The sequence below is a fragment of the Aptenodytes forsteri genome, unplaced genomic scaffold (genome assembly GCF_000699145.1).
Source record: "Aptenodytes forsteri isolate BGI_AS27 unplaced genomic scaffold, ASM69914v1 Scaffold15, whole genome shotgun sequence".
Taxonomy (NCBI): domain Eukaryota; kingdom Metazoa; phylum Chordata; class Aves; order Sphenisciformes; family Spheniscidae; genus Aptenodytes; species Aptenodytes forsteri.
The window spans coordinates 17929945-17941674 of NW_008795129.1; the positions used below are offsets into that span (position 1 = coordinate 17929945).

Below are 11730 nucleotides of genomic sequence, written 5' to 3' on the forward strand. Positions count from 1 at the left end.
CTTGGACTTAAATGGATTATAAAGCAATGACAAGATCAGCTCTGCTGTCAGATCAGAGGAAGGTAATCTCTCATGAAGGGTGTTCACCTTCATCTTAAAAAGTCAGAATCTGGGAGCTCAGCCTGCGTGCAGCAGTCTCCTCCCGAAGGGGTGCGGAGCCTATGGGTGACAGGTATCAGTGGCACTGCTGAGGACACTGCTGGGAGGTGCTGACCCAGGCAGCGAGCGAGTGTGCACAGAGGGAACCCACACACTGTCCCCTCACATGAAGTGTGGCTTTTTAATCAAGTTCACAGATGGCTAAACTGCCACAAGAGACATAACTGAATAAATAGCCAATTATAAAAATGGTTATCACATCTAACAGACCAACAGTCGTGGATTTTGAGCCCCAAAGGGACAATTAGAGCACAAGGACATGAATGCAAGCCACCGCAGCTTCACCACTCACTCCTTAACAGAAACCTGGGTTTGACTACAGCCTATTTTCCAGAAAACCATCAAGACAAAGAGAACCCACAATGGTTTATAATATTTTACAGTGATGTTATATTAACCCAGGCGTACAACTTATTTCTACAGGAAAGTTAAAAATTTCAGTAATTCAGTAGCCTTTTCTTTCCAACTAGCATTAGATTTGTAATCTAGCATCAGAAAACAAATTTATCACACAAGCTGTTAAGAAATGTCTGCGCTTTCGTTTAGTCGTTCTCATAAACCTCAAGTCCTCCATCTCCCACATGAAACCCCCCAGAGAGTCAGCTGTGATATACCATTTACAGAGACATCATATGGCTCAGCCTCTTCATAATATCCCTCTGGGGATTCGATCTTGGGGACGGGAGGTTGTTTTGTTTCGGGAATCTGCAGAATAAATAAATAAAAGCAGCATGATTTAAGGTAAAAACAGATACTTGAAAACAATGGGGCATCCTTTTTATTTGTACTAAAGTGCATCCTAGTGGATGAGACCTTTTAGATGTGTATACCAGGGTTTTCATGTAAACTGGTTGAGATGACAGGGAAGAAAGAGACTGCTGAGGGTTTCCAGTGTACAGTTAGCTCAACTATAAAGGAGTTCTTTGAAATTACTGTGTAATTGTGTCATTAATATTATTTTCTTTAATTTTGCTGAAAGCCCTGGGAAGATCAACTCGTGCACTTCCTCAAAAGCAGCAATTCCAACCCATTGGTCTTATTGTGAACTGGGACTTCTGCCTGCTGCACCGACACCCCCCCACCCCCCCCCCACCCCCCCCCCAAGCTGCTCATTGTAACTGGGGGTGATCCTCTATGCTATTGATTATTTTAACAGGGAACCAGAAGAGCAGACATTTGGTGTAATCCTGGCTTTACACTGAAAAGCATAGCCTGAGCGGTCGCTGGTCATGCCTCCAAGTCTCTGACTGATAGCAAACCAACAGCTAAAAATCTCTGCTTTAGGAACTATATCAGGAATCTTTAATTGTGCTCTGAGCAAAAAATGAAGGAAATGGATAAACAACACTGATGGAAAATAAGCCTTTGAAAACAGTCCAAGTGTTGGAAAATCCCTGTGGTGCCTGCCAAACCCCTCCCTAAACACAAGCAAGGGCTGGCAGGAAAAACAGTGCCTTGATCCTTTAAAAATACCAACACATGAGAGAGGGGGGAAAAAAAAAAAAAAAAAAAAGAGAAGCTAAGAAACAAACTTTTTACTTTTCAAGTAATTCACATGGCTGTTGAACGTGAGACAGTGGAGCCGGAGATCACAATAGGATAAGCACACAGCTTACGCTCTTCCCAAAATATGTGGCATCCCATCTCCCATCATGACCTGACATTAGTGTCCCCCACTCCCCAAGTGAGGTGTCCCCCCTCCTCACCCAGGTCAAACCAGCCCCGGTCATCTGACAATGGTATGCTCTGGCTCACACTGCTTCAACTAGCTTCTGACTGAGACCTGTACAAATCCTGGATAGGATGTTCAGCACGTGCAGGGCTAAAGCCCCACTCTTCCCAGGAGGACAGGCAGAAGAGCAGGTCTCTCTCTGCAGAGGCAGCAATGTTGAAGGTCATGGATCATGCATGGTCCTTCATGCCAGCCCACGATTGCTCCTGGTGGCCTGGAGAAGGGGGGCCAGCTGGGCACCAGCACCGCAGAGCCGTCTAAGGCAGGACCAGTCCCTTTTGCAGGTCATGCCAGCATCATCAAATGCAGGTTCAAAGCTGTCCATGCTACCCTGGATATTTCCACCAATAGGTACTGCTGCACAGAAGTAGAAAGTAAGCTTTGAAGGAAAAGATGTTCTGGCCAGCAACTGCCCACAAAGGGGGATGCTTCTGAGCCTGTGGGAGCTAGGTACCCTGACCACACCGGCCAAAATCACACATTTCTGCTCCCACATGGGCGAGCTGCACGCGGCTCTGCCAACTTCGCAGAATTCTCAAGTGTCTTGGATGAAAACTCCTTCCTACGTGGGTCTGCCAGATGCTGTGAGCAGACTCTGAGCTTGCTTTCCAGAGCCACACTGCCGGAAAGCACTTGCCTCCAAATGCTTAAAGGTTTAGGAACTTGTCCTAATGTGTTAAATTAAAGAAATAAAACCAAACCCAGCCAACTCCAAAGCTTTACCTAATCCCTTCCCTGGCCAGGGAATGTGTCTGCAGTTGCCATCTGTGGTGGCCTCCTGCATGCAGCCAGCTCACATTGTGCTATGACCATAAACAAATTGCCTACACGAAGAAACACTGTGGGTTTATTTGACACCGTCCCACAAATGTCAGGGAAGGAGGTGTGGGGGGGAAGGGACTGCTCCGTTTTGTTTCCTGCAGACAATGGAAGCCAACAGGGACTAGGTGGGACTGCACCTCAGCTGCCCTAGAAGTTATTTTTTTCTCTTCTTTTTCCCTAAAGGCATGGAGTTGTTTTGTCTCTAGCTTAAGTCAAAGAGTACATGCTGCGTTATCTAACCCAGGCTAGTCCTCACAGAACATTTGCCTGTTGCATTATGGCACAACGGAGCATGCAAATAAAACTATCTTGGGCATCCGTGTCTGCACCCTATGACTTTCTTAGTGGATGGCCGTGGAAAGCAGCAGAGCTGCCAGGGCTACCGCAGATGAAAGGTCACCGATGTCTGAGCCACAGCCCGCGGGACTCATTGTTTAAAGGTCGCTTTGGGTCAAATCCAAAGAAATTAGTGGGATCCAGCTGGGCCACCCCTGTTGGGTTGCCCATTGACTGCTGGTGTCAGTAAATACCAGGGACAATCCACTGTCCAGAGCTTTATCACCAAATTTCTCCTGTGCCTCAAAAGGCAAGTGTAGAGCAACACCACAGAGTGCCTTAACATCACCAAACCACAGAAAACTCCACAGAGCTAAAACAGATATATTCTGAGGTCCTCTCCTAACCTCCCCGTTTCTGTGTAAGGAGTTGTGCTCTCTCCTCCACCACCCAGGTGGCCATGGCTCCTGCCCGTGCCAGGAGTAGCAAACACAGACAGGGAAGATTCATTTCTCCACAGCAGCAATTTCCACACACTAACTGGGACCACATTAAAGCCCTCCCCAGCCCTACGCCTTGAAGTATGCTCAGATATCTTTTCTGCCAACAGCTCGCTGACACTCAGATGCTCACAGTGAGGAGGTACTTGATTGCTTTATCCAAAGGAGGTTAGCTCCAGTGGTAAGCAGGTGGGAGAAGGTAGTTCCCAGCACAGGCCTGGGAGAAGATGGATGGCTTAGGTACCCTTCTTAGCTAACATCCAAGACTGTTTTTTTTCTAATTCCCTCATTTAACTTCCTGATTGTCCTATGAGAAAGCTGGGCTCCACCAAGCACAAGCAGAGATGCCTTGGGGACACCCGGCTGCTGCTTCCCTGGTCATGCCTTCATTCCACTGCACCACCATGCTCCTGCCCACCTCCCTCCCACAGCCACCACACCCTCCGGCTTTGAGAAACCCAAAGCAAAACAATGATTCCTGCTCTGATTGCTACTCTCAGGCAACTATCCCTGGCCAGCTGCATGGACAGAGCCCCCCCCGGGGCTGGAGCAGCTCCCAGCAGGCAATCGCACTGCGTCCGAGGGTTTGCCGGCTGCATCCCGTCCTACCCCCTCATTTTCCCAGCTCCTCCAGCTAACTCCAGCTGAGCTACACAGCCCCCTGGGCAGAAGTCCTGGGGCCTCACCCCACGTCCTCCTTCCTGGGAAAGGAGCAGATCCGCCTCTATCATTGATGGATACACCACCCTGTCCTCCTCCATGCCTCCCTCTCCTCCCCATGCACACTCTCTGCTCTCCTTTCCTTTCACATCTCGAAATCCCAGCTACAGCGATTCCCACATCGGATCAACTACCGAACAGCAACATCCGGGGTCTTGAGGATGACCCGCATCTCTCGAGGACAGCCAGGCTGGCTTGCTGGCATGGAGACAAAATCCCACTGAAAGCTGACAGTGTTGAACTGGACCCTGACCAGATTTATAGCTGCCCTATGGAAAAATCTACAGCGCTGGCGATTCCTCCTCACAGACCTGTGGGCTGTACAACCAGCGTAGTGCCCGGCACGTTTGCCCAATGCACAGACAACACCAGGCGCTTCAGCTGGAAGCAAACTTGATATTCTCTGCTAACGGTCAAACTGTTAGCAAGGCTCTGCCGGTGACAGAGATCCTGGCACTGCCCAGGGATCGCCCCACCGCCTCACAGCTGAAGGGTTTCTGACTTTAAGTTCATGCCAGCAGCCCAGGCACAGCTGCTTTACAACTTGGAGATTTCCAAAGCAACAGTTGAGAGCCAACCTCACCTTTGTTTCTTTGGAAAACCTCAATTCTCTTCATTCTTTGAGCCTGGATTGCCATGCAATGGGTGTGGGTTTCCCTGGCAGGGAACACAGCCTGTTGTGCACAGTGCTCCTGCACACGCATGGGAAGCCCAAAGCTCCCACAGCTGCCTGCTCCCTCTGTGCACAAGCTTTGGGAACCACAGGGGTTTCTGGATGCCCAGCCACCCCAGAGCATGGCCACCCTGCCCGGGCCACCAGCCGCACACTGACCCGCAGCATTCGTAAAGACCAAACATGTAGCTGGAAACCCATACAATAGGGAGCCCCTAGTTAAATTTTATATATATATATATATTTTTTTTTTTAAATAAAGCTCACCAGGACTATTTGTCTCACTAAAATACACAGGCAGAGGTCTCTCCATTTACCCATGCCGCACAGTACATAACAAAAGTGAAGGCTGCAGGGGTTCAGATCCCCAGGCTGAAGGTTAGGCAGTGAAAAGCAAAGGATTTGCAAAACACACCTTTGGAGGGGGGAGGTCCGGCAGGCTCTTCTGAGGAGGGGATGAATGCAGTCCTGAGTCTCCATTGGTCAAGGAGTTTCTCTGATCCAGTGCTGCAAGCCAGAAACACAATTATATCGATGACGTGGCATTTCCCAGCAGAGCGCTCACTACCCAGGGCTGTGCAGGAACAGCGAGGTGCTATTTTGGTAGGAAGCAGAGTGGCAATTACAGGCAGCGCTGCAGGGCCACCATGTCATTTCAGGCCATACCCAGGAATGTGGCACAAGGAGACCAAGCAAAAAAGCTGGCCTCTGTTTTTTGGACATGTTTTTCCTTCTGGAGGGAAAACTGTGAAGCCCAGACCCACTGCTGAAACTTTAAAGGGCCCTGAGAAGCAGCATGGGCAGACACTACACGGTATCTGGAAATCCATAGCACTTTAGTCCTTGCTAGCTCTGGTCCCTGCTGCTGTGAGCTGACAGATCGGCGACCGTCCCCACCTCTGCTGCCTTTCCAGAAAACTGGACCTAATACCACCCTGCTTCCCAGAGCAAACTGCAAAGGTTGCTGCCTAGCTGGGCTGCACAATGGTTTATCAAAGCCAGCCAAAACCAGTAATTTAATCACTACTGAAGGAAGAGTTGCTCTTGAAGCAGCCCAGGCCAAACATGTGAAAGGGCATATGGCAGCAGAACTGCTCCAGGCGATCTGCGTCTGCCTCTGGAAAGTCAGATTTTCCAAGCAGCTGAATGCAGAGTGATTCAGTAGCTGGAGGGTACATCGGAGGCTCAGAAAACTTGTGTTCAGTCCCTCTTCCCCCACCACAGAACTCCTGGGTGGCCTCGAACAAGTGCCCAAATCCCACGACCTCCGAGATAGCGCAATGCAGCAACGCTCAGGAACAAGTGGGAGCAAGGCACCAAATGGCTGAAAAATGAAGGCCTTTGAAGGCATTATACTGTGCAGTGGGTCAGTCCCCTTTTACAGAGCGTCTCTTGCCAAATACTTTGGGAGAAATGAGGCTAAGGTATTCAGATCTAGCAAGTCCAGTAAATTAAAAGGGAATTGGGTCCAAAATCTGCAGCGGCTGATGCTCTAACTCCCTTAGTCACCTGCTGATGCTCCAGCCACATTCCTTTGGACACACACAGAAACCACCAAGGCATCGCATAGTGTCCAGCAGCGGTTAGCAGTGCGCTCGGAAGATGCGGGCAGGAACTTTGCTGCATATTTCTGGGCTTTAAAAATAGAAGTTGGAAACCACATTACTTTGTTCATGTCTGGGGCTCGGAAGCCACGATGACAGCTCTGCCCTGCCAGGCTGCAGCCAGCTCCTGGCCTGATGGTGCAAGAGCTCAAAACACATCTCTTGTGAGAAACTGCTCCCTGTGACACAGGTCTCCTGGTCATCAGCACTAGCTAACTTCAGTAAGTCAGGAGGACACAGAGACCCATGGATCAATAGACACCATCTCCAAACAGCTGTTTGTACCTTGCAAGTAGGGCTGCTGGATGTCTTGTAAGGTTCAAACAGAGTAAAGCAGGTGAGCCTATGACACAGACTGATCATGGGGAGATCCCACCTACCAAAATACCCCATGATTATACTGCCAGAGTCATATCTACAGGCTGCTGTTGGAGGTTGGCCTTTTCTGTAAAGGACCAAGGAGATGGCGCTCTCAGGGCAGACACCTTCCATCAACAGCAGCTGCTGAGGCCATTGCTGCTTTTGGAAACACCAGAAACAAGTTTGACATTTCCTAAAGCCCCAGTGGGCTACTACCCAAGAGGGGATTATTTCCACACTCACAGTTGTCCACACAGGGAACTTTTTAGGGGCTTTTTAGCAGAGAGAAATGGACAGGCCAACTCGCATCCTCCTGCGCCAGGCAGAACCTCCCATGCTCGGCTCCATAGAAAAGAAATCATTGCAGCAGCAAAAACCACTGCCAAACCCTTTGCAAGTGGTGGCCATCTGTTCTCGACTCTCCGGCAAACCTAGCAATCATCCCACTGAACCTCACTGTGCCAGGAAAATGCTGTTTGGTTTCTGTACCAGCAGTTCCTCCTCCTCCCACCAATCTTGGAGCATGAGATGGAGACCACAGCCTCAGTCCTCACCCTGCTGGATACTTGCCCACCTCCACAGACACATGCCCATGTACTCCAGCTGAGGAGCAGAGGAGGATGTGATGGAGCTTTGATTTTCAGGCTTTGTGCAGGAAGAACCATCCCTTTAACCTTCATCCTGGCAAGACTCCTGGGAGATGTTATGAGGTTTTCTGTTCTGAGGTTGCACAGAGCAGCTATCACTGTGCCCAGCATGTGGGGACAAGCACCTAATGCATGCTTTCTGCATGGAGAGTCCACGCAGCATGTGCTGTACATACCCCTTCATTCTCCTGCTACACACATCAGCACCACTAATCACAGACTGTTTCCTTATTGGGGTGGGAGGGAAGGAGTATTTTTTCCTAGACAAGTGTTAACGCTTTGCAGGTGTCTTCTGATAAAGATGTCTCTCTAAAACCTGGAATTTGGAGAGAATTTAGAAGAGGGAAGGAAGAAAAACCAGGCAAAAAGCTTGCTAAAATTCACATCTGTACAAACTGTTATTTATCTGTGCTCTCTGGTCTTTGTAAAAGTGAATCTCTCCTGGTATTTGGGCTAAGAGGACCACAGTGTGCACCACCAGGAGCCCTACACTGTGCATCAGCTCCACCTCCCAGCCACCTGCACCTCGATCCCTCTGTGCTGACTTCCAGAAGGAGATGCCTTCAGCTCACTGAAGAGCCCCATAGACTTGCATGGCAGAGACTTGCTGTGTTTCTCAAGTAACTGAGATCAAGTAAATGGTAGTGCCTTCATCACTCACTGCAGTGAATTCAATTACTGTGCGATAAAAAGGCATCTCAAAAGCAGCACACTGTTCAGCTTAAATCCTTACTGGTGGAATTGGAAGTAGATACCGTGAGCAGTGAAATACGGTTTTTGCAGGAACAGCATGTTTTAAGGTTCGGAGGGGAGACTTTCGGAGCAGATGTATTATCACTTTGGAAAGCATTTCACCCTGCACTGCTAGAGCATACTCGAGCACAGCTACAGTGATGAAGAAACCCTGCAGGGCATGAGAGGTCCCATTGACCTCAGTCACAAAAGTGTGGTCACCACATCCCACCAAAGGATTTTGGTGAAATAAAGTGCACAGAGCAGCAGTGGATAAAAGGGGTAAAGGGAGCTGCATAATCACTGGGGGATCTATATCACATCCCCTAGCTCCAGTGGGTACTAGGGCCGCCTCCATCTGCTAAATCTGAACCTGCAGGTCCCAATTCTGACCTCTTCAGGCAGGCACAGACCTCTCTGTGCCGTTACAGAGGCAGGATCAGGGCTGTACACCCAGCTGCAGCTATGGCTAAGATCCCATACATGTGTCTCACTGACTTCAGCATTTCCAAATAACTCAGAAGTTTTACTTGGAATAGGAAGGTTGTTGAAAACAGAGAAAGAGAGAAGCGCCAGGTCCCACAGGGAGCGACTGAGTGGGTAGGCTCATGGCCTTGATAGGGAGAAGTCTGAAATAAAAGAACCAACTCTAAAAATAAATTGTCTGAAATTTGCCCCCTTGTTTCAGCATGGTGGATCAGTGCAAGTCTTGTTTTATCCACCCAAATAAAGAGATGTTTCTGTCACTGCTCAGCCGCCCGGAGCTACTGGGAGGCTGTGCAATCCTGTTATGGAGCATTACAGCATCACCCAGAGGGCCCTGTCCAGAGATCACATCAGGGCTGCACGCGTAATCTGGGAGGACATCCTGTCTTCAGGGATATTTGAAGTTAACCTAAATTCAGCTGCAGGTAGTTTAAAAAAAACAAAACAAAACCAAAACAAACAAAAAAACCCCCACCACAAAACAATAAAACCAAAACAAACAACTCTGGAAACAGAGCTATCCCAACTATTGCAGCATGTCAACAGCAGGCTGCACTGATGCGTCCTCTGTTTCATCTGCTTGGATCGGAAACTGTAGGGTAGGGTCAGCCTCTGACTATGTGTGCATTAAGACGTGTGTCAGTAATAATCTCACTCTATGCAATTATCAAAAACAGCCCTTGTGATGAACTTCAAAGAGCAAGAACGTTTATAGAGAATTATGTTCTTTCCCATATTACAAATTCAAAATCTGGGAAATCTAAATTGGAAATGAATATTTTATCTAGGTTTAATTTCTTGGCTTGTACACCGCAAACTCTTGCATCCCCCGGGAGATGAAGGTGCTCTGCCCGCGCAGAAGGCGAGGGTGCAGGTTGTGCCTGGGAACTTGCCTCACAAGGTTGTGACAACACAGACTCTCTGGGCTAGTACAGAGAGCAACACGCTAAAGAAGACACATGCTTTCAAGGTCTCAAAGAGGTGAAGTGACATGTTTCGTGGCCAAAGGAAACATGAGGGCTTCCTTAAATATTTGAGGCACTGGAGCTGCAAGCCTTAGAAGGCAACGTTTTTATCCCAAAATAACGCCCTCCAAAGTGCTACTTCCAGGAATAACCTCACAGTGTTGGCAAGGACTATGATTTCCAAAGGAATGTAATGAAAATGGCAGTCCTTCCACACCATCAACTGCCTCGTCCCTCAGAGCTGCCAGAAGGGCCTCCACCGGTCCCAGTAAAGCAAGGACCTAACCACATGTGCCTTCGCTGCCCTGTTAGATATGAGGCAACCATTAAACTTCAGCTCCCTACCTTTGTCTTGTTTCTCCTGGTCACCCTGCTGTTTATGGATGGTCACTTTGTTCATATAAATATATTCCTCATCGCCACCTGCAACCAGAGGGAAAAGTGAACTCTTTACCCACCTGCTGCTTTCACATTGCTAAGGTTTTCCACAAAGACAGATGTAAAAAGTGTCTCTGCTGAGTACATTTTGGGGAGAGTGTATTGGTTGAGGCAATGTGCAGAAAAACACCCAAGCAATAATAAAAAGTAGAAAAATTAAATGCTTTATAGTCAGGAAATTCCATAAGTTAAAATTTCTACTTAAACATTAACTTGGCCAAACAGTACATCCTGTGTATCTTACAAAGTGGATTAAATAAACTTAAGGTTTAATAAGGAAAACAGAAAGTATCAGGAATCTTGGGAATCCTTTGTTTGTAAAGCTGGACACATAACTGTAGTAATTTTACATAAACAATTAGAGGTCACTGCAAAAATAATCCTCGTTTCAGTTTCTCCTTCTAATTTTCATGTCTCCCCTTCCCACCAGCCTCCAAGAAAATGTTGCTTCAAGACCCCATAGCAGTTCCCACGAGAGCCCACTGCCCCATCCTTGTTTTCCTTGCCCATACCACTGGACTTGGTGTAGACCCGCAGAAGGTCGGAGAGGAAGCTTTTCTTCACAACGGCAGTGCTGCTCAAGTTCTCCTTGTCCAGTATCCTCAGAAAATCTTCAAGTTCTGTGAGCAGCTGCTCGAGAGCTACAACAGCAACAGAGACAACTGTTGGCAAAGCAGTTGGGGGCATTTCAAAAGAGGACATACATTAATTCTGAATTTTCCAAGATCCTCTGCGTTTTTCTGCCCAGGAATAATTCATGTTTAGTTTTCCAGCTTGAACCCTCCCTCTAGTTTTGAAAAGAAAGTGGGTCCCAAAACCAAAAAGGCTCCAACTTCCCTTAGTCTGTTCGTAACACCAGTAAAATCCCATGTAAATATCTATTCTTCTTCCTATAGGACTTTTTGCTCAAGGGGGGAAAAGCCTAGAGGGATTTTAAGCATTAGGGCTGAGATTACACAAAAGCAGCTAGCAAGATTGTGACACTTGAATCTTGAGTCCCATCAAACATCATTCAAACCTCATGTGGATTTGGATCTACCAAAGACTGTTTTCTGGTTCCTCTTTCCAAGCCTCCTCCTTATTTCTCTATCTGTAATGATTTGAAAACATTTATGTGCGTGTCCCCACAAAAGACAAAAAAAAAAAAAGGCACATACATAATTCAGTAACTTCTCAAGCCGTGTTGCTTGGGTGGTGACTACAGAGTTCATTGTACCACGTGGAACTGAAGACCCAAGGTTGAGCAGCATCTCAGAGACCCTCAGGAAAGCTTGCCGTTACAAAGACATCCCTGCATACCCACAACAAGCAACTCAGACAAACTGCTCCCCAGCACTGACGGCTCAGCCAGGCTAATAGGTTTGTTTTCCTTCTGAGGAGGTGCTACTCAGCTCTGCCACTGACAAATCACTTCTCTGACAGGGCTCACGCTGAAGCAACAGGCGTTTAATTGCTTGCTTTTGTTCACGCCAAAGTTTATCGTGGGCTAATTAGCAGCAGTGGCAGGAGCCTGTTCCAGGGAGGAAATAACAGAGTATTATGTGGAGAGAGGAAGCACCGCGCAAGAATGACGGCGTACGGGAAAAGCACGGAAAACCCAGCTGGGGCCGTTCCTC

At 48.0% G+C, this 11730-nt stretch overlaps 1 protein-coding gene across 1 annotated transcript in view; it reads right to left on the reverse strand.

Moving 5' to 3' along the window:
• AFAP1L2 (actin filament associated protein 1 like 2) overlaps window positions 1-10801 on the reverse strand; it is a 29158-nt gene extending 18357 nt beyond the window's left edge. The window contains exons 1-4 of the mRNA XM_009278088.2: window positions 10627-10801; window positions 10022-10099; window positions 5298-5389; window positions 774-864 (exon numbers count right to left, since the gene is read on the reverse strand). Coding sequence (XP_009276363.1) covers window positions 774-864; window positions 5298-5389; window positions 10022-10099; window positions 10627-10801 — 436 coding nt within the window. The remainder of the gene's footprint in view (window positions 1-773; window positions 865-5297; window positions 5390-10021; window positions 10100-10626) is intronic.
• Between the last annotated feature and the right edge of the window lie 929 nt (window positions 10802-11730).